We start from the raw sequence: 24,263 nt of genomic DNA, 5'->3' as shown, positions 1-24,263 counted from the left end.
ACCTGGTGTAAAACTGTGTGTATGTCAGTGAGGCTAAAAATGAAGGACCTGCGAGCCTCTATTGGCTAATACAGGTCATCTGATGTGATATGGAGGAAGACCCTTGATGTGGCAGCCAGTGATATAGAGGAGGACCCTATATAGACCCTAAGTGGACCCTAAGATTTGCATGTTCAGGATCCTCAGGCCACTGAAGAAACAAGTCTGTCTCTTTATCCAGTGGTGCCATATTTGATATTGTATTGCAATTTTTGCGAATGGTAGGACCTGAAAACCGGTGTAAAACCTTGGAAAGTGCCTGATTTACTTATGTGCCAAATTTGGTGCAGATTGGTCCACTGCATAAAGAATATGTACACAAGATTTTTTTTTTATATTTATATATATAAAAATGCCGGTGGACTAATCTGTGTGTTAACATTTCATTAGAAGATTTCCTTTAGATGTGATCACCTTATTGTCTCATCAATGAAAGCACTGCAAACTGTAAAATCACGAAGCGTAACAGCAAGTCTGACCTCAACCGGAGAGTTAAATCTGTTCATTGTTACTTCAGATTTGCATGTTCAGGACCCTCAGGCCACTGAAGAAACAAGTCTGTCTCTTTACTGGAAATCGGTGCCTTGCAGTATAACTACAGTAGGTTCCTCTTCTTCATAATAGGGGCCTGCAAGAACGTATTCAAATCGCCCTCATTTGTATAACCACTATATGAAAATGACATGCAGATCATTTGCATTACAGCCACACTGATCCCCTTTAGGGCCAATGTAACTGCAAACCTCAAGTGCTGCGGCGAAGGATTTGTCACATTGTAGGATTTAGCGCGGCAGTGGCACAGTTAATCTTGTGTACTCCTTTGAAGTGAACCTTTGAGACAGTGTTAATACAAGATAAGACTTTTTGTCTATCCATTTGCAAAAAGTTCCATCATGTTCTCATGGAGCAAAATAAAGTACTACTGAAACATGTTCCTTGGCTTGCTAGAAGAGCATTATGTGCGTCTTTGAAATGAATGCGAGCCATAAAACACAGTGTGCTTCTTTAATCCACGAACAGCATGGCACTGATTTACTACTTCGAATACAGTTTCTCCTTGCTCCCATAGCAGAACAATTTGACCTTTCTTTAGGAACTGGTGCATATAATCTCAGCGTCTCATTGGCGGTCATATTCTTCCAGCTAGAATATCTGACTGTTCCAAGACAGCGCTTACTGTTCGCACACTCTACAACTTTTTGTTTGTGTGGTTGTCACGGCTCTCATAGCATTCTTGGCAGTTACACCAAGGTTTTCTGCAGGGACACAATGCTTGCACAAGGCACACAAGGTGCAGAGGGAATGGTTCCTGGAAATTCAGAGACGTGGACAATTCATTGGCACCATAGGGCACACTGATTAGTCGCGTGAGCTTGCCAGTGTGTGTCACGGGGCATGATACCCTTCTCCGCTTCCCTTATAAAATCACCAATTGTGTTTTACCAGTATGCTGAATAGTTGATTAACCGTTTGAAGAATGACAAAACTTTTAATGGTTATAGAATGTATTGGACCATGGATGCAAGGATTTACGGTTAGCAGGGAGGGGGCACTGACTGTTTTTGTGTGTGTTTCTTAGAGCAGATAGAAGGAAAACCCCCTCATAGTGACACATGGCCAGCTGCACGCTTTACAGGAAAATAGAAACCGGTCTATAAGGACCTCCTACTAGAATAATGCACTCATTTGAAATGCAGAGTCCCCCTTCTGCGGGCCGTTGCGATAAGCAGCTGTTGCAGGAAGGTGAGAGGTCAAATTATCAGATTGAATAGGAAGAATTAGGTGCCTCAGCTAAAGCTTATCTGGAGAGGCAAGCCCCTTCTGAGCAAGAAGAAAGGCACCCAGAAAATGCAGACAAAAGCCTGCATAGCAATATAGATCAATGCAGTGTATATATATATATATATTTGCACACACACACTAGTTTCAGCCAATTATATGGAGTGTCTGTGCTGGATTTTTTGCACAAATATTGGTACCCATGGTGTATCATGACATAGCAGACTGACAAGTAAAGTAAGTTCAAATGGTTTATTAAAGCACAATGACAACGTTTTAAAAAGTCAGCAACAAAGCAGACAGATAAAGTAGTAAATGGTTACATGATAAAAGTGCCAAGGGAACATGACACAGATAAAGATGGTCTATGTATAGAAAGTTCATAGTTCTTTAAGTGCAGAGACAGAACCAAAAGATTCAGTCAGAAATGTCATTTTCTTTTTTTACGTTTTTTTGTTTTAACTCGTCAGTCCAAAAGTTCATAGTAATGCTCAAAATATAATGCCATAAAATCTCCGCATATCAAGTTGTTTTCCATCTGCCAGTCTTTCTTGTACCATCTAATCCAAAAAGCATTTCCACTTTGCAAAAAGTTCTTTCGGGCTTGCAAAACATGCAATATACTCCAACTCCACGGTATGACAGCCCCTTCCGTCAGTGCTATTAGGAGGCTTTGCACCGGTCTGAACCATCCCTTCTGTAGATCAGTCCATGTCAATCTTCCTCCTTACTCTTTTTGCTCCACAAGAGCAAACATCTTGCTAGTCTTGGCGACATATTCCGACCTCAACCAGCGTAATCCACAGACTCGGGAACGCAGCTGGCCCAACCAGGCGCACAACACCGTGATAATAATGCAAAAAAAGGTTTTCACCATCTAGTGCACTAGTCGTTTCTTCACTCGGGCAGGGTAATAGTGGGTACCCAGTCATTCACATTACGGCTTTCTTCACAGAATAGACCAAGTTTTTCCAGATCTGGGTCTTTCCAAGCATCCTCACTGGGGTTCTGAGAAATAAAAAAGGAACAGTACATGAGTAAACAGCTTCCAAGAATAGGATTAAGACACAGCCAGGGCACAACGCCAAGTCATTGCCGATCAGCAGGAATAGGACACTTACCGTAATAAGGATGCAGTGCAGATCTTTGGGTTCTCCGGACTCATCTGCGCTGCCCAGGATCTCTGCCAGCTTCTCCGTGTCATTCAGTCTTACAATATTGATGTCATTTTCACAGCAGAAGGCTTGTATCAGTGTGAAGTGGATCTGCAGGGCAATATCCCCTTCATCGATCTCATCCGCAGCCAGAATGCAGAACGTGACATTATCTGGATCTCTGGAGAAGGAGAAAAGAGAGAAAGACGTTAATTGGTCGGCCGGTTGTTCTGTGTGTGGGCAATGTGCGTGTGAGTAATGGGTGTGCGTGGGTTCAATGCCAGGGAGTAGGATACTTACACATTCATGACTTTGGCAGACTCGTAGACTCCAACGGTCAGACACTCCTGTCTCTGGGCGGAGATGAGCAGCTCATGTAGGGCTTTACCAGCACTGTGCATCCTGGGCAAGACACAAATATACACATGCATTTAGTCAGATGCCCACCATCAACTCCTTATATGGGTACAATAGGCTGGCACTGCACTATGCCAACGGTTATCTCTCTGCACGTCTATAATCATTGACTGCAACAGAACTATAAAGCACCCATTTACAATTACAGCAGCTACTATACCCTATGCTGTGCCCCCATAGCATGCCAATGCCAGTCTACACGTAGATACCCCAGCACAGAACACGATAATTACCTTTCAGCGTTCTCTACAACAGCTTCCTGTCCGTGCACCTCTTCAAGAGTCATGGTAGTTTAGTAAATCACGAGGGTTTAAGGCAGCAGAAAAATCCACAAAGGTTTCTCGTAAATGAAGGTTTAATCCAAAGCTTTCAGCTAAAACGATAGAATCCCAAGCAGTGTGTGAGGAACTGAAGCCGCAGCTCTGCTATTTATTCACTGCGAGCCGGGGGTGTGGCTTCTCGCACTCCTTCTCTCTGATTGGCTGGACAGTGGCAGCATTGTAATGCTAATAGGGGCTGCTGAACACTATGGCTTGTGCCAAAAGGCCACACGTGGGGGAGGGGGCAGTGCAGCGGAGTGTGGTGTAGTGTCTGTGGTGGGCGCACAGGGGGGCTTACAGTGACTCAAAGTCTAATGTCCTTTGTCATGCTGTTACCAGGCAGACTGCGAAGAAAGAGAGGGCACATGAAAGAGCACTTCATATCTCTGTGCCCATTTACAGGACACTAATACTGTGCCTGCTGTTCTGAGGTGGGCTGAGGGTATAGCAGAGCATACAGCTACATGAGGTGCAGTGCACCAGGGGCTAATATGCCCCACAATAATAATATAATAATGAATTATTATTCATGAGAGTATATGTCATATAGAATAGTATATAATCCTTCTACAAATCCCCAGAGGTTGCACTATTTCTTGTAGTGTTTGCAGGTTGCACTATGTATTAGTTTTTGCATGAGGGCACGGGTCTGCGGAGATAATAGGAGCAGATTGTCCATGGCACACGCTGCTATTTAGCATTTCTATAGGAGTCACACAATGGGGGGAGGTCTGGCGTGTGGCAGTTTGGAGATTAGACAATTGGCCCTTTCTCCCTTTCTAGGGACACTGTCCACCTGTCACTGGGGTGGGGGATGTGGAGCATAAATGGATCATCTAACAATGTCCTGCACATGAAAATCCTCAGCATCATGCTCCATCACTGCTGGGGAGGGGGGGGGGGGGTCCTGCACATAAAATCGATAACCCCCCTCCCAGGCAGCATGCTCCATCAATGCTCTGGGGGGATCATACAGCCCCCTCCCAGGCTGCATGCTCCATCAATGCTGGGGGGGGGGGGGGGGATCCTGCACATAAAATCCCTCACCCCCCTCCCTGGCAGCATGCTCCATCAGTGCTCTGCTCACTTAACCCTTTCCCCCACTCTACTGTAGACACGTGTATGAGCTGTGCTAGGATACATTCTCCACTAAGGCCCCATGCACACGACCGTAAAATATCTCCGTAATTGTGGAGCGTAATACGGTCTGCAATTGCGGACCCATTCAGTTCCATCGCTACGGATAGGTGTCAGTGTTGTAGAACTGTGTCAGGAATTATGGAACATGTCCTATTTTTCATATTTTACGGGCCGTGCTCCCATACTTTGTCGTCAGCCGGCAGTGCCCGCAATGGCGCGCCGTGATTACGGGCACGGCCGTGTGCATGAGGCCTTTGTTATCTGTAATCTCCAGACCAGTTCTTGTACTGAGATCTGCGCACCGGTCCCAGCAGAACACATTGCAACATTATTATTGTGCACAGCCAGACACAAGGAATGAGACTAGACTAGGCTAGACTTAGAGGAATGTAAACGAGCGGTGCTGTAAGCCTGGACTACTAGACACAAGTAATGAGAGAAAAGCACTTTAGCAGACAGGTCTAAGGAGTCACTGGCGCACGGATGTGCAAGGACTGTTCTTTAACCCTTAAACTACCGGTATCGTGCAGGGTCGTACATACAGTACAGTGGCTTCGTTTGCATTGTGACCCTGCAGGGACCATGCGACTAAATTCAACCGGGTCTTCTGCATAAAGATTGTATGTTCTCCCCTTGTTTATGTGGGTTTCCTCTAGGTACCACCGCCTTATCACACACTCCAAAAACATACTGATAGGTTATTTGTCCTCCTTTTGAATTGGCCCAAATGTGCAGAAAATTTTGGTAAATAAGCTTGAGGACAGGGACTGCGCCGCAGAATATGTTATAAATATTGCAATCATTTGTTTCTAACTAATTGCAGGTGTTTGTCGGTAAAAGACGTCAGCGAGGGCTGCACAATGATGCCTATGATAAACCTCCCTGGGTTTGTCCCTTACTGCTGTGCGAAGGTTTCCTGGTAGAGTTTATTCACCCCCTACTCAGACGTATGCTGGGAATAGCCTGGCAATAATCAGCCTAGAGCGCCACTTGCTGGCCATACAAGCGACCACATCTAACCTTGAGAGGTTCATAATAACCTTTGGAGCAACTTGTCCTGAAATGCTGCATTCAGGGAAAACAACCTCTGCTGACCCGCACCCTATATAACCTGTACACATTTCTAGCAGGGGAAAATTATGCTTGTAGAATGAACTTTTGCTACTAAGTTTAGTGCTCCTTGTGATCTGCACATCAAACTTTAAATGAGTCCCTTCCAATAATATTCACTATCATACCAGAAAATTGGCACGCTTCCCACTAGGTGGCTGCTAATGGGAATTTCCAGTTGTAATAAAATAATTCAGGATGTTATATTACATTAACAGGAAAGGATCGGAGGCGAGGAAGCCTGCAGGGGACTTTAAAGCACAGACTGCGCTTCTATCAACTAACATTGCAGAAACCTCCATGGGGCAGATGGCTACAGATTATCAGGTTTTCATTCCCTCTAGACTTCAGTTGCCTCTTGGGTCCAGGATCGGTGCTATCAAAAAAGAGCTGGTTTTCTTACAGGTGTGTTTGACCATCTGGTCACAGGCACGAAATCTGGTTATTGATACCCAGACGGTTGAGAATATTGTTATCTTTTCCATATGTAGTCCTTGAATAATAATTTATATGAAGATCGACCCTGGATATCTTAACCAATGAGCGGCCAGCCCTGACCTTAGTAGCCAGCTTACATTCAGTGATTCATTGTAAAACAAATATTTTTGCACAAGCGATTAATATTCACATGCCTGGCAGTTCTATGTCCATTTGTTCCAAATACTGTTGCAGGTTCAGAAGTGCAGAGATACAGCTGCTGCTTGTTTCATGGTCACTATAAATACAGTAAGGTAGTGATGCGCCACCTAGTGGTAACAGTTCTGTAGTAACAGGTTTAAAACTTAGGCCAGGTCTGTGCAGCCTCTTACAAACTGTTGCATACACCAGATTGGAATGAAGAACACAATGTAAACAATGTTGTGCCGATTGTTCTATTCTTTTCCCTTCCCTACTGTGTGATTATATATGTTTATTGCGTATATCACATTAAGTCACAGAAGTTAATGGCAAAGGTACAGCATCGCTTCACATTGTTGCATAAGAGCTGGAAGTATGGGTATTTGTTATGGATCATCTGATTTGTTGTGCCCCCAACGTAATTTTTAATACATTTTATGGTAAATAAGTTTACACTAAACTGTCTATTTGAACTATATTTACTATACACCTTAATACAATTTATTATTCCATGTTATCAGCAAGGGAGGCTGACTGAAGTGTTCTTTAATGATCACTATTACAATTTCTCCACTACTGACACCTTCCAAACACATTTGCATAAATCATTTTTTAAACTCTGCTTTTATAAACTATATGTTTAGTTTAGAACTGTCATCCGTATTGTATCTATGAAATGCTATGACTATTTTGTAAATATTTGCCCCCTAAATCCATTTTTTCATGATCTTTGAACATATAAAGAGGCCTTTTTTAAAGTAGACAACCACCTTTAAGGCTGCGTTCACATCTGCGTCAGGGTCCCGTTCTGATGTTCCGTCGGAGCTTTCTGTCAGAACGGAGCCCTGACTGAAACAAACGGAAACCATAGGTTTCCATTTGCATCAACGTTGATTTCAATGGTGACGGATCCGGTACAAATGGTCTTTCGTTTCTCTCAGTTGTGCCAGGGTTCAGTCGTTTTGACGGAATGAATAGCGTGGTCTACTACGCTATTGATTCTATAAAAACAACGAAACCCTTACACAACTGACACAAAACAATGGTGATGCAAACGGAAACCTATGGTTTCCGTTTGTTTCAGTCAGGGCTCCGTTCTGATGGAAAGCTCCGACGGAACGTCACAACGGAGCCCTAACGCAGATGTGAACGAAGCCTAAGGCCTCTTGCACACGATCGTAAGGGTATGTTCGCACGCAGTGTTTTCAGGCGTATTTCGGGGCATAAACGCCTCGAAATACGCTAGCCCATTGAAATCAATAGGAAAAACCGCTATTTTGAAAAACAGCACGTCACTTCTTGAGCCGTTTTTGGAGCTGTTTTTCATTGTGTCAATGGAAAAACAACTCCAAAAAACGGATAAAAAAAAACATTTTCGGCTTCAAAAATGGCTAAAAATCAGAGGCTGTTTTCCCTTAAAAACAGCTCCGTAATTTTATAGACTTCTATGAGTCCGTGCCGTAATTGCGGACAAGAATAGTACATGTTCTATATTTTGTGGATCATTTCTACGGCCCAGACACACCCATAAATATACAAAAGGGTGTCCATGGCTTATAGAAATGATCCCCAAAATATAGAACTGAATGGGTCCGCAATTTCATCCGTAATTACCCGATCTGTAATTACGCATTAAATCTACGGTTTACATAGCCTTTAAGAGAACCAGTCACATTTCACAAACACTAAAATACAATATGGGCGGGTTCACACATGGCGGAATTTCACTTAAATTCCGCTGCGGACACTCCGCAGCGTTAATCCGCAGCGGAGCCGTTTCTCCATTGACTTTCACTTTAATTTAGCAGTGTTCGTTTACACGATGCGTACAATTCCGCTGCGGAGCATAGGCTGCGGAGCGGAATTTGGTGTCCGCAGCATGCTCTGTCTGTTGCGGAGCAGTGGCGGACTGGTTGCGGACTCATGGCGGAATTTCTCCATTGACTTCAATGGAGAGTCAAAATTCCGCAATGAAGTCCGCAGATCTTATGTGTGCTGCGGAGCGTATTGTTTTTACTACCATGACATTTCTTCATTCTGGCTGGACCTATGTATTTCTAGGTCTACAGCCAGACTGAGGAAGTCAATGGGGCTCCCGTAATGACGGGAGCGTTGCTAGGAGACGTCTGTAAATAGTCACTGTCCAGGGTGCTGAAAGAGTTACGCGATCGGCAGTAACTGTTTCTGCACCCGGGACAGTGACTACCGATCTCAATATACATGTATCTGTAAAAAAAAATATAAGTTCATACTTACCGAGAACTCCCTGCGTCTGTCTCCAGTCCGGCCTCCCAGGATGACGTTTCAGTGTAAGTGACGGCTGCAGCCAATCACAGGCCAAGCACAGGCTGCAGCGGTCACATGGACTGGAGCGTCATCCAGGGAGGTCGGGCCGGATGCCGAAAGAGGGACGCGTCACCAAGACAACGGGCGGTAAGTATGAATTTCTTTGACTTTCACTAGGGAAAGTGCTGTCCCTTCTCTCTATCCTGCACTGAATAGGGAGAAGAGAAGCACTTTTCCTGCAGTCCGCAGCGGCCAGTCCGCATCAATTTTCTGCACATTTTGTGCAGATCCGCTGCAGAATCTGCAACGCAGATTCTGTGCGGCATTGATGCGGACAGTTGCGGAGGAATTCCGCCATGTGTGGTCATGCCCTAAGGCTCTGTTCACACTAGCACCATGGCTTCAGTTCATAACAGAGCCATCACAGCTATGTCGAATCCGTTTCAAACCTGACGAATCCTGACAGCCCTTTTTGACTTATAAAGGGGTCCGTCAGATTTTTGCTGGGTTTCCGGTATTTTTGACGGCAGGAACAGTGCTGCACATTTTGTGTTTGCCGAAAAACCCAACTCAAACTAAATGTAAACAGATCTTAAAGGCGACATAATGAAACTTGACAGTATGTATTCATATATGGATGTATTTGTTAGTCTGGATTGTGTTATTCTTTCTTTTTATCCTTGTGTGTGACCATCCCCCTGTGCTCCGAGCAGTCACTGTTTGCCCACACCCCATCAGTCAGGCAGCTGTTGAACCTTCTCCAGCAGTTGAACACATGCAAATTTTACTCAGGTCTAATCTGCTTTGCACTTTGTCAACTACATTACTCTCCACTGGTTTGTAGAGAGCTTTATATGGTGCAACACCATCGGCAGTATCTCAATCAAATCAGGGGTAGATCTTTCCAATGCAGAGTAGATATGTAATTGATATATTAGAAAATGTTATCATGTCAATGAGAATAATGTCCAGGCCACTAATAGTAATGTCTAGGCTATGTTCACACAGGGCGGATACGCAGCGTAAAAGCACACAGCGTATCCGCCCCGAGCGCTTCAGGGAATTCCGGCCGATTGTGGTGCAGTTTTTCAGCCGGAATGTCCGCTGTAGAAAACTGCACATAAAAAAAAAAAGCTTCATACTTACGTAGCCTCTGCCGTCCTGCAGGCCTGCCTCCTAAGATGATGTTTCATCCTGTGTGACCACTGCAGACCGTGATTGGCTGCAGCGGTCACATGGGATGAAACGTCATCCCAGGAGGTCAGCCTGGTCGAAGAAGCGCAGAATTCTAGGTAAGTATAAGATTTTTTTATTTTTCTGAGTTACGATTTTTGCTCTGGAATCGCAGATTTTTCACCATAAAAATCGCAACGTCTGCTATTTGTTGCGGGTTTTACCTGCAACACATGAGAAGCGATTACGCAAATACAATTAACATGCTGCGGATTAAAAAAACACACCGCAGGTCAATATATGGGCGTTTTTTCCGCTCATCATTTACGCAGCGTGTGGATAAGATTTGTTCAAATCTCATCCACTTTACAGCTACTAAAATTGACAGTATTCCATATTTTACTCATATTCATAAAGCATTTATGTTGTAAACAGCACCCTCTTGTGGTTCAAGCATATTACTAAATTACTTTGGACTTAAGCACAGCTATTGAATCTTGCCCCAAAAAATGTGATTGTACATTTTGGACCAAACAATTTGGATTGAATCATTCCTAAAAATAAACTTTATTACTCAGAAGATTATGCATTCTACACTTTAGATGGAGGCATTCTAAAGTGTGTATCTATAATATAAAGAATAGGAGAAATAGAATGAAAGGGAATGGGAAAATATGGACAAGGTAAAGGCCCTTTTACACGGGCCAATGATCGGCAAACAAGTGTTCATATGAACACCCCTTCCCGATAATTGTCCGGTGTAGTCAGGTCAACGATCAGCCGATAAACAAGCAAACACTTGTTCATCTGCTGATCATATCGTTTATGCAGCAGAAATTATTATCGTTGTCGGCAGCGCATCTCCTTGTGTAAACCGGGAGATGTGCTGCCGACATGATGGAAATACATGGGGACGAGCGATCGCAATAACCATCGCTCATCCCCATACATAGCTCCTTATGAAAGGAGCAAACGATCGCCGATCAATGAGCTGTCTTGTTGATCGGCATTCGTTTTTACGCCACATATTGACCGATGTAAAAAGGTCCTAACTTGGAAAATGGAAAGCTGGGTAGTGAAAGGTTGTTCTGGGGGGTGGGGGGGGGGGCATCTGAGAAATATGCCAATTTTTGTGACTTTATAATTGTTGGTTACATGTGTATGTAACATTTTCTCATTCACGTGAATCGCCCTATGCTTCATCAGTCTAGTTTGAAACTGAAAGAGTAGACTTCACATTCTTACCCATCTGTCTTATTTGTGACCTGTTGAAAAACTGACCTACTATATGTTTTCATATAGTGTACTGTATTATAATATACAGTTCTAATCACATTCAGGAATCATGAACAGAATGTACAGTACTAACACATGTATTTGAGTCATAGTGCTGCCATTGCGTGTTAGTAATAATAATACTACAGATCTGTTTATAATCATTCTGTCACTTGAAGGGGCTCTCCTATTCCGGGTGCTTTTTCTTCACCTCCTCAGGGCTTATGCACTATAAAGAAAGCTTAAATAAGCACAGCTTTCTGTACTCCCTTAATGTGGCTGGGCTATTCTCACAGTAGGAGACCTACTGATGTATAGAAGAAGCTGGCCTAGATGTTAGCATTCTATGTTCAGAAAGCTCTACTTGGCAAGTCAAGTAGGCTGCTAGTAGGCATTCTTATTCTTATTCTACTGCTCCTCAAAGCACTCCTACTGAGCCGTCCGAAGAAAGCCTAACTAGGTAACTTACCTAGTTAGGCTTTCTTCCTAACCCTTGCCTAGGTATAGGAACAAATCCTTGATCCTAACATGCTTTCTCATGAGCTACAAAGAAAACTTTATAACGAAGCAATATTTGTATGCATTTACATATTTTTCTTTTTAGTTTAAAGGGGTTTTCCAGGAAAACACATTGATAGCCATTCTTTAGAAATTAAATTAATCAGTTGTGTAACGTAAGCCAGTAGTGAGATCCTCTAATAGCACAATCTCATTTTAGCTAGCCATAAACGTAGGGGAGGAGACCGCCGCCACTGTGCCAGAATGCAAGTCCTAGCAGCATTTAGGAGGTTCCGGACCGTCAATATGTCCTTATCCAAATGTCCCTAAAATGGATCAGGAAGAGGGCAGGAGAACAGAGGAGGGAAACATAGGTGAATTTGGAGGCATTCCACCAGACTTTCTCCCAAAAACCACACAGAGCTCGACAATCCAAAAAGAAATTCAAAATATTGCCACACCACAAGCATAGGGGAGAGATTGAGGGTAACATCCAGTGGAGCCAGGAGGGGACTCTGTACCAGCAGGACAGCAACTTGTAGACTGCCTCTTGATAGCGACTGGAGAGGGAGGATTCATGGGCAAAGAGAAACAGGCTATCACACTGTTCTGAATGAATGTGATTCCCAAATCAGTCTCCCACTGAGTAAGGAATGTGGGGGAACCTGGTCAGGGGGAGAAAAAAAAAAGCATACATTTGGGAGAGAATGCATCGCACAGGGCCCTCGCTCGAATAGTTCGTACGGAGTGTGGGCACGAGAGAAAGAGGAAGGGAGGTGAAAAGATGACAAGAAATAGCAACGTTGGCAAGCCCTCCAGAACCCAAGGTTGCATGGGTTTGAGCGAGCTGATAGAGATTCTAAGGAGAGAACCATGTAACCATATATTTGCAGTTGGCTATCATTGTGGGCTGTCCTACTACAGTCAATATCCAACCCTACACATTCTATTTTGTCTGGAGGCTTGGTTGGTCTTCTCACCCTAACAGGTCTTTTCACCATTGGGTCGTCCACTTATGAAATCTTATATGGAGGATGCCCACGCAACACTATAAATTTGGTGCAGCTAAGTACACTCTTCTTCCTTCTGCCACCTCATAACTAGCGTACATCTATGTCAGACATTGGCGCCCAAAAATGGTGCACATCCAAAATAAATTTCTTCATCCATTATCTAAAATTATTACAGCTATTACAGAATACTACTAAGAATGGTGAAAGTGGATGATAAATTTGACACATGCCATTCTTGTAATATATATTTTTTTGCATATTAACCAACAACTTCCATACCCAACTAAATTTATCATATTTGGCTGGAGGTTATCTTTAATTTTAGATTAATGATGTGACCTGATGCAAATGGGTCAGTATGAGTAATACAAGTGAGGCACATACATAGATGTTGAATAGAAACACAATGTTGCTTACAATATTTGTCTACATGTCCCCAGTTTTGGAGTGACTGAACAATCTATAGACAATAGGATGATAAGAATGTTCTCAGCAGCACAGAATGTTTCAGAAGATTTGATGAGTGAGCTGATCTTGTAGGACACATGCGACTATTTTGCTTTCTGATTATAGTTGAAAGGACAAGGCTGCAGAAAGTAGGTACCCACAAACTAGATAGATGGACCTCCACAAGTATTATCAAAGTAATGCAAGAAGACTGTGTACACCTTACAGTATAAGAAACAGAGTTTACAGTGCATTTTCTAAGTCTTTAGACCGTTTAAAAAAAATAAATTCTAATTTTATGTGGAGGCTTTGTGCTAAAATAAAAATAAATGATAACAAAGTAAAAACAGAATGTTAGTAATCTTTGCTAATTTATTGACTTTCCGAATGTTTACACAAGACTATCTTCTTCATATCCCTTTCTAAACAGATTTTTTGAAGGTGATACAAGATCAAATATAATGTATACAGTCCATATTGATATTAAGTTGCCACTATTTAGACAAACATACATAATAAATAAATAAATAATTGAAGGCAAAACCTACAAAACGTGTCTAATGTGAAGTGTGATAAGAAAACACATTAGTCATTTCTTTTGCTGCACATGTCTCGCTTACATTACCGGTGACTCACACTTGCACATAGTCCATTAGGATCCTCTTATTATGTTTTTTTGTGTTATACCCTGATTTCCTACCATGATAAATACAGTACGTGGGGTTTTTGATCGGTAACATAACACAAACTGATATACTTGGTGATAGTCATTTGGTGATATTTCATTGTCACAAATAAGGGGCATAAAACATTCAGACTATGACTCATTCAAATACAGGAATTGTCTAAGGAAAACCCAGCTCTTCCCTTCAGGGATATGATAGATCTGCCAAGCATCAAGTTACAGTAGCTGACTGGTGAGTTCACACAATGGCACGCTGCTCCTCTACATAATAATGTGTCTGAGATTACAGGAAGAAATGTGCTCTATCATGAGACATGACAGTCCATGAATATGGAGAACAAGTTGTTTAGAATGTGGATGTTTGGTAACACTATCTAATGATGTTTGTTACAGTTATTTTTTTATGTTTCAATGGTTAAAGGCAGTTTGTGAAAACTTTGTTTAGTTTTTTTCCTGTATACATGTAACGTCTATGGCCGGGGTCCGTCGTTCTGACTTACCCCTCGACGGCCGCGGCCATGGACATGTGAGTTCCCTGCTGCATCGTCCTCCTGTGAGGCGCCGGCACTCACTTCCTGGAATCAAGACTGTCTCCGGAGTATGCGCGCGCCCGCATGTGCACGGTCTTAAAGGGACAGTGCGCGCATAATTGAAGGAAGCCTACATCACGCCCAGAATGCTACTGGACTATAAAAAGGGCTCTGCCCTCTTGTTCTTTGCCTGAGCGTTGTTCGTTACCCAAAATTTGTCTTGCAAATGGTCTCCTAGTGTCTTCCAGTTCCCAAGTGTTTATTGTATCCTGCATCCCGTGCTGTCTTGGTCAAGTGCCGTGCTGAAGTTGTTGTCGTGTTCTGCTACTCCACGCCTGACGTCTACCTGCTGCCTGGTCCCAGCCGAGCCTGCCTTGCTACTGTCCGAGTTGCCACAGGTACCCTTTCTGGACTATAGACTCTGTACTATATCTGTTTGGCCAGCTGCCATACCGCTACGCGGTACGGCCCAGTGGGCCCACACCCCGCATCGTGACTGTACGCTCAGGCCATGGACCCCGCTGATCAATTCAAGGGCATGTCACCCTCCCAAGCCATGCAGGCGGACCTGCAGGGTCTCCGAGCAAGACAGGATGAACTTCTTGTGGCAGTGGACTCCATTGCTTAGCTGCTTCCCTTCCGGCTCCTATGCAAGCTCCTTCGTTCAACCTGCCTGCTTCACCTCCTGCCAGTTCCAGTTCGGATCCTCGGTTCTCGCTGCCATTACCTTCTCGGTTCCATGGAGACGCAAGTACATGCAGAGGGTTTCTGAACCAATGCCATATCCATTTTACCCTGCACGCCCAAGCATTTCCATCGGACGGAGCCAAGATCGCCTTCATCGTGTCTCTACTTGCCGGCAAGGCCCTGGCATGGGCGAACCCAATCTGGGAACGTCAGGGACCCAAGACTTCCAGGGGTTCGTATGGTTATTCCGTACTGTTTTCGAGGAGCCAGGACGAGTCTCGTCAGCAGCCACTGCTATCTTTAACCTTCGCCAGGGGGACACCTTCGTGGGCGAATACACCATCCAGTTCCGAACCCTGGCAAGACAGCTGTCCTGGAACTATGAGGCCTTGGTAGCATCCTTCTGGCATGGTCGATCACCCGAGATCAAGGACGAACTTGCTGCTCGAGATCTACCACCTACCTTAGACCACCTGATTCTACTTGCCACTCGAGAGGACATAAGGCTCAAAGAAAGATCTCAAGAGGTTCGACAAGAGAGACGGCTTCCTAGACTGGCGCCCAACTTCAGGCAACCCCTCTTGCCGTCTCCTACTGCTTTGCTTGAGGTTCCGATGCAGGTGGATCGGCTAAAATTGTCCGTTCAAGAGAAACAGCGCAGGCGCACCTCTGGACTCTGTTTATATTGTGGCCTCGCTGGCCATGTCGTGCGTCTGTGTCCTCAGAATCCAAAAAACCCCAACGCCTAGGTTTGGTTGGAGAGATAACCCTGGGCGCCACTGCATTTAATTGAGAACTCTTCTCCATATAGGTATAGCTCTCCTCCAAACTGTTAATTACCGTGACCATCATTGCTGATGAGAAGCCCCATCCGGTCTCTGCCTACCTGGACTCTGTCTCTGCAGCAAATTTCATCTGCCAAGACGTTGTGGATGTTCTTCAGTTGCCCACTGTCCTGCTGGAAAGGCAGTTAATCATTGCCTCGTTAGATGGACTGCCTTTGCCTGACCCCGTTTGTCTGTGACCAAGCCATTGAGACTTCAAGTGGGAGCTCTTCACTCTGAGCTCATCTCCCTGTTTGTCCTGCCCAAGGCTGTCAACCCTGTGCTGCTGGGTTTGCCTTGGCTCCTTTGCACGCCCCAGTCCTGGATTGGAACTCTGGAGATGTTCTCAAGTATGGTCCCAAGTGTTTTGACCGCTGTCTGGGTCATATCCATCCACCACAGTCTTCTCTGCATCAGTCATTGGCAGGGTTGCCTTCTTGTTACTCTATGTTCTCTGATGTCTTTGATAAGAAGGAAGTAGAGACCTTGCCGCCACATCGAACATATGATTGTCTGACTTGGTTCCTGATTCGTCTCCTTCCTGCGGTAGAGTGTACCCTCTCTCCTTGCCTGAGACCCAGTCCATGTCTGCCTGCATTAAGGAGAATCTGGAGAGGGGCTTCATTCGTAAATCCTCATCCCCGGCCGGAGCTGGGTTTTTCTTTGTCAAGATGAAAGATGGATCCCTCCGACCCTGCATTGACAATGGAGGCCTCGACCAGATCACGGTGAAGAACAGGTACCCATTGCCTTTGATTTTGGAACTGTTTGATCGCATACGGGGAGGCAATATTTTTTTCTAAACTGGACCTGCCGGGGGGGGCCTACAATCTGATCCGGATTCGTCAAGGTTACGAGTGGAAGACTGCATTTAATACACATGATGGGCACTATGAATACCTATTAAAACCACAGAAAAGGCCATACTCACAGATTAGGTGGTGGGTAAAATACCCGTTCCAAACAGGACGCAACCAGGTCAGAGAATGCTGTTGATGGGAAGTGCCCAGGTGTGTTTAAATAATGATAGCCACTCCCACTAACCTTGAGGGGAGTGGTGTGTTGGAACGGGTATTTTACCCACCACCTAATCTGTGAGTATGGCCTTTTCTGTGGTTTTAATTACATTCTATGTCCCATTTTTTTGTATATCTTAGATTTTGGAACGAAAAGTTCTAGGTAGGGACTCGCAAGTGTGGGGATCCGTGACGTGGATTGCGAGCTTGCGTTTTTTTGGCCAAAACAACAACTAATACCCCATGTTTTTTCATGGTTACTTACATAGTACATACTTTTTTTCAGGACGCGCCCGGGTCTTATGATGCTGGGATAGCCTGGTGTGCGGATGTTTGGCACTGCATGCAGGGCAGCCCGCTCTCTTACAGTATGGGCGTTATAAATAGGCTGCTATTCGGCGATATATGCTGTGCCTCACTATCCAAACACTATGCCTCCATGTTTTACACTCTACACTCACTTTTTTTGTTTCACTCACAGCCCTGATTTCTACACACTACACTTAGTCATGTCCCCTATACCTCACATGTGCACTATACACAGTACTTTATTATTTATTTATTATTATTACACATTTACTTCCATGCCCAACACACCACTCCCCTCAAGGTTAGTGGGAGTGGCTATCATTATTTAAACACACCTGGGCACTTCCCATCAACAGCATTCTCTGACCTGGTTGCGTCCTGTTTGGAACGGGTATTTTACCCACCACCTAATCTGTGAGTATGGCCTTTTCTGTGGTTTTAATTACATTCTATGTCCCATTTTTTTGTATATCTTAGATTTTGGAACGAAAAGTTCTAGGTAGGGACTCGCAAGTGTGGGGATCCGTGACGTGGATTGCGAGCTTGCGTTTTTTTGGCCAAAACAACAACTAATACCCCATGTTTTTTCATGGTTACTTACATAGTACATACTTTTTTTTCAGGACGCGCCCGGGTCTTATGATGCTGGGATAGCCTGGTGTGCGGATGTTTGGCACTGCATGCAGGGCAGCCCGCTCTCTTACAGTATGGGCGTTATAAATAGGCTGCTATTCGGCGATATATGCTGTGCCTCACTATCCAAACACTATGCCTCCATGTTTTACACTCTACACTCACTTTTTTTGTTTCACTCACAGCCCTGATTTCTACACACTACACTTAGTCATGTCCCCTATACCTCACATGTGCACTATACACAGTACTTTATTATTTATTTATTATTATTACACATTTACTTCCATGCCCAACACACCACTCCCCTCAAGGTTAGTGGGAGTGGCTATCATTATTTAAACACACCTGGGCACTTCCCATCAACAGCATTCTCTGACCTGGTTGCGTCCTGTTTGGAACGGGTATTTTACCCACCACCTAATCTGTGAGTATGGCCTTTTCTGTGGTTTTAATTACATTCTATGTCCCATTTTTTTGTATATCTTAGATTTTGGAACGAAAAGTTCTAGGTAGGGACTCGCAAGTGTGGGGATCCGTGACGTGGATTGCGAGCTTGCGTTTTTTTGGCCAAAACAACAACTAATACCCCATGTTTTTTCATGGTTACTTACATAGTACATACTTTTTTTCAGGACGCGCCCGGGTCTTATGATGCTGGGATAGCCTGGTGTGCGGATGTTTGGCACTGCATGCAGGGCAGCCCGCTCTCTTACAGTATGGGCGTTATAAATAGGCTGCTATTCGGCGATATATGCTGTGCCTCACTATCCAAACACTATGCCTCCATGTTTTACACTCTACACTCACTTTTTTTGTTTCACTCACAGCCCTGATTTCTACACACTACACTTAGTCATGTCCCCTATACCTCACATGTGCACTATACACAGTACTTTATTATTTATTTATTATTATTACACATTTACTTCCATGCCCAACACACCACTCCCCTCAAGGTTAGTGGGAGTGGCTATCATTATTTAAACACACCTGGGCACTTCCCATCAACAGCATTCTCTGACCTGGTTGCGTCCTGTTTGGAACGGGTATTTTACCCACCACCTAATCTGTGAGTATGGCCTTTTCTGTGGTTTTAATTACATTCTATGTCCCATTTTTTTGTATATCTTAGATTTTGGAACGAAAAGTTCTAGGTAGGGACTCGCAAGTGTGGGGATCCGTGACGTGGATTGCGAGCTTGCGTTTTTTTGGCCAAAACAACAACTAATACCCCATGTTTTTTCATGGTTACTTACATAGTACATACTTTTTTTCAGGACGCGCCCGGGTCTTATGATGCTGGGATAGCCTGGTGTGCGGATGTTTGGCACTGCATGCAGGGCAGCCCGCTCTCTTACAGTATGGGCGTTATAAATAGGCTGCTATTCGGCGATATATGCTGTGCCTCACTATCCAAACACTATGCCTCCATGTTTTACACTCTACACTCACTTTTTTTGTTTCACTCACAGCCCTGATTTCTACACACTACACTTAGTCATGTCCCCTATACCTCACATGTGCACTATACACAGTACTTTATTATTTATTTATTATTATTACACATTTACTTCCATGCCCAACACACCACTCCCCTCAAGGTTAGTGGGAGTGGCTATCATTATTTAAACACACCTGGGCACTTCCCATCAACAGCATTCTCTGACCTGGTTGCGTCCTGTTTGGAACGGGTATTTTACCCACCACCTAATCTGTGAGTATGGCCTTTTCTGTGGTTTTAATTACATTCTATGTCCCATTTTTTTGTATATCTTAGATTTTGGAACGAAAAGTTCTAGGTAGGGACTCGCAAGTGTGGGGATCCGTGACGTGGATTGCGAGCTTGCGTTTTTTTGGCCAAAACAACAACTAATACCCCATGTTTTTTCATGGTTACTTACATAGTACATACTTTTTTTCAGGACGCGCCCGGGTCTTATGATGCTGGGATAGCCTGGTGTGCGGATGTTTGGCACTGCATGCAGGGCAGCCCGCTCTCTTACAGTATGGGCGTTATAAATAGGCTGCTATTCGGCGATATATGCTGTGCCTCACTATCCAAACACTATGCCTCCATGTTTTACACTCTACACTCACTTTTTTTGTTTCACTCACAGCCCTGATTTCTACACACTACACTTAGTCATGTCCCCTATACCTCACATGTGCACTATACACAGTACTTTATTATTTATTTATTATTATTACACATTTACTTCCATGCCCAACACACCACTCCCCTCAAGGTTAGTGGGAGTGGCTATCATTATTTAAACACACCTGGGCACTTCCCATCAACAGCATTCTCTGACCTGGTTGCGTCCTGTTTGGAACGGGTATTTTACCCACCACCTAATCTGTGAGTATGGCCTTTTCTGTGGTTTTAATTACATTCTATGTCCCATTTTTTTGTATATCTTAGATTTTGGAACGAAAAGTTCTAGGTAGGGACTCGCAAGTGTGGGGATCCGTGACGTGGATTGCGAGCTTGCGTTTTTTTGGCCAAAACAACAACTAATACCCCATGTTTTTTCATGGTTACTTACATAGTACATACTTTTTTTCAGGACGCGCCCGGGTCTTATGATGCTGGGATAGCCTGGTGTGCGGATGTTTGGCACTGCATGCAGGGCAGCCCGCTCTCTTACAGTATGGGCGTTATAAATAGGCTGCTATTCGGCGATATATGCTGTGCCTCACTATCCAAACACTATGCCTCCATGTTTTACACTCTACACTCACTTTTTTTGTTTCACTCACAGCCCTGATTTCTACACACTACACTTAGTCATGTCCCCTATACCTCACATGTGCACTATACACAGTACTTTATTATTTATTTATTATTATTACACATTTACTTCCATGCCCAACACACCACTCCCCTCAAGGTTAGTGGGAGTGGCTATCATTATTTAAACACACCTGGGCACTTCCCATCAACAGCATTCTCTGACCTGGTTGCGTCCTGTTTGGAACGGGTATTTTACCCACCACCTAATCTGTGAGTATGGCCTTTTCTGTGGTTTTAATTACATTCTATGTCCCATTTTTTTGTATATCTTAGATTTTGGAACGAAAAGTTCTAGGTAGGGACTCGCAAGTGTGGGGATCCGTGACGTGGATTGCGAGCTTGCGTTTTTTTGGCCAAAACAACAACTAATACCCCATGTTTTTTCATGGTTACTTACATAGTACATACTTTTTTTCAGGACGCGCCCGGGTCTTATGATGCTGGGATAGCCTGGTGTGCGGATGTTTGGCACTGCATGCAGGGCAGCCCGCTCTCTTACAGTATGGGCGTTATAAATAGGCTGCTATTCGGCGATATATGCTGTGCCTCACTATCCAAACACTATGCCTCCATGTTTTACACTCTACACTCACTTTTTTTGTTTCACTCACAGCCCTGATTTCTACACACTACACTTAGTCATGTCCCCTATACCTCACATGTGCACTATACACAGTACTTTATTATTTATTTATTATTATTACACATTTACTTCCATGCCCAACACACCACTCCCCTCAAGGTTAGTGGGAGTGGCTATCATTATTTAAACACACCTGGGCACTTCCCATCAACAGCATTCTCTGACCTGGTTGCGTCCTGTTTGGAACGGGTATTTTACCCACCACCTAATCTGTGAGTATGGCCTTTTCTGTGGTTTTAATTACATTCTATGTCCCATTTTTTTGTATATCTTAGATTTTGGAACGAAAAGTTCTAGGTAGGGACTCGCAAGTGTGGGGATCCGTGACGTGGATTGCGAGCTTGCGTTTTTTTGGCCAAAACAACAACTAATACCCCATGTTTTTTCATGGTTACTTACATAGTACATACTTTTTTTCAGGACGCGCCCGGGTCTTATGATGCTGGGATAGCCTGGTGTGCGGATGTTTGGCACTGCATGCAGGGCAGCCCGCTCTCTTACAGTATGGGCGTTATAAATAGGCTGCTATTCGGCGATATATGCTGTGCCTCACTATCCAAACACTATGCCTCCATGTTTTACACTCTACACTCACTTTTTTTGTTTCACTCACAGCCCTGATTTCTACACACTACACTTAGTCATGTCCCCTATACCTCACATGTGCACTATACACAGTACTTTATTATTTATTTATTATTATTACACATTTACTTCCATGCCCAACACACCACTCCCCTCAAGGTTAGTGGGAGTGGCTATCATTATTTAAACACACCTGGGCACTTCCCATCAACAGCATTCTCTGACCTGGTTGCGTCCTGTTTGGAACGGGTATTTTACCCACCACCTAATCTGTGAGTATGGCCTTTTCTGTGGTTTTAATTACATTCTATGTCCCATTTTTTTGTATATCTTAGATTTTGGAACGAAAAGTTCTAGGTAGGGACTCGCAAGTGTGGGGATCCGTGACGTGGATTGCGAGCTTGCGTTTTTTTGGCCAAAACAACAACTAATACCCCATGTTTTTTCATGGTTACTTACATAGTACATACTTTTTTTCAGGACGCGCCCGGGTCTTATGATGCTGGGATAGCCTGGTGTGCGGATGTTTGGCACTGCATGCAGGGCAGCCCGCTCTCTTACAGTATGGGCGTTATAAATAGGCTGCTATTCGGCGATATATGCTGTGCCTCACTATCCAAACACTATGCCTCCATGTTTTACACTCTACACTCACTTTTTTTGTTTCACTCACAGCCCTGATTTCTACACACTACACTTAGTCATGTCCCCTATACCTCACATGTGCACTATACACAGTACTTTATTATTTATTTATTATTATTACACATTTACTTCCATGCCCAACACACCACTCCCCTCAAGGTTAGTGGGAGTGGCTATCATTATTTAAAAACACCTGGGCACTTCCCATCAACAGCATTCTCTGACCTGGTTGCGTCCTGTTTGGAACGGGTATTTTACCCACCACCTAATCTGTGAGTATGGCCTTTTCTGTGGTTTTAATTACATTCTATGTCCCATTTTTTTGTATATCTTAGATTTTGGAACGAAAAGTTCTAGGTAGGGACTCGCAAGTGTGGGGATCCGTGACGTGGATTGCGAGCTTGCGTTTTTTTGGCCAAAACAACAACTAATACCCCATGTTTTTTCATGGTTACTTACATAGTACATACTTTTTTTCAGGACGCGCCCGGGTCTTATGATGCTGGGATAGCCTGGTGTGCGGATGTTTGGCACTGCATGCAGGGCAGCCCGCTCTCTTACAGTATGGGCGTTATAAATAGGCTGCTATTCGGCGATATATGCTGTGCCTCACTATCCAAACACTATGCCTCCATGTTTTACACTCTACACTCACTTTTTTTGTTTCACTCACAGCCCTGATTTCTACACACTACACTTAGTCATGTCCCCTATACCTCACATGTGCACTATACACAGTACTTTATTATTTATTTATTATTATTACACATTTACTTCCATGCCCAACACACCACTCCCCTCAAGGTTAGTGGGAGTGGCTATCATTATTTAAACACACCTGGGCACTTCCCATCAACAGCATTCTCTGACCTGGTTGCGTCCTGTTTGGAACGGGTATTTTACCCACCACCTAATCTGGAACTATGAATACCTAGTTATGCCCTTCAGCCTATGTAACGCCCCCGTGGTGTTTCAGGAATTTGTCAATGACATTTTTCGTGATCTCCCCTTCGTCTGTGTTGTGGTGTATGTCGATGACATTTCGATTTTTTTCCCCAGATACAGTAACTCATCAGAGTCATATCTGCCAGGTTTTGCTTCGTCTGAGGGACAGTCATTTTTATGCCAAGCTGGAGAAGTGCGTGTTTGAAAAAAAAGTCTCTTCCCTTCCTGGGCTATATTATCTCCGATCAGGGTCTCAAGATGGACCCTGAGAAGGTAAAGACTGTCCTGGAATGGCCACGCCCCCAAGGCTTAAGGGCCATACAACACTTCCTGGGATTCGCCAACTTCTACCGGCTGTTCATTCCCAACTTCTCGTCTTTGACAGCTCCCATCTCTACCCTCACTAAAAAGGGCATGAATGCCAAGGTGTGGACTTCGGAGGCAGAAGCCGCATTTGAATCCTTAAAAAAAAGCCTTCACATTAGCCTCTATTCTTCACCACCCTGATGTATCCCTACAGTTTTCATTAGAGGTGGAGGCTTCCTCTGTTGGTGCTGGTGCACTGTTGTTCCAGAAAGGTTCAAAAGGCAAGACTGTGGTATGTGGCTACTATTCTATGCTGTTTTCTCCCGCAGAGCGCAACTACTCGATTGGGGATCGGGAGTTACTGGCCATAAAGCTGGCTCTGCAGGAGT

General features: G+C 44.1%; 1 protein-coding gene across 1 annotated transcript; it reads right to left on the bottom strand.

Moving 5' to 3' along the window:
* Positions 1-2,056: 2,056 nt before the first annotated feature.
* GADD45G (growth arrest and DNA damage inducible gamma) lies at positions 2,057-3,792 on the bottom strand. Its single transcript, XM_075852600.1, has 4 exons — positions 3,623-3,792; positions 3,273-3,374; positions 2,940-3,153; positions 2,057-2,826 (listed from the first exon to the last, which is right to left on the bottom strand). The coding sequence occupies exons 1-4, from the start codon at positions 3,673-3,675 to the stop codon at positions 2,716-2,718; spliced, it is 480 nt and encodes a 159-aa protein (XP_075708715.1). The 5' UTR covers positions 3,676-3,792; the 3' UTR covers positions 2,057-2,715.
* Between the last annotated feature and the right edge of the window lie 20,471 nt (positions 3,793-24,263).

The sequence above is a fragment of the Rhinoderma darwinii genome, chromosome 1, assembly GCF_050947455.1.
Source record: "Rhinoderma darwinii isolate aRhiDar2 chromosome 1, aRhiDar2.hap1, whole genome shotgun sequence".
NCBI classification, from domain to species: domain Eukaryota; kingdom Metazoa; phylum Chordata; class Amphibia; order Anura; family Rhinodermatidae; genus Rhinoderma; species Rhinoderma darwinii.
The sequence above is the reverse complement of the archived record's forward strand: the minus strand, read 5'-3'. Positions and strand labels throughout refer to the sequence as shown.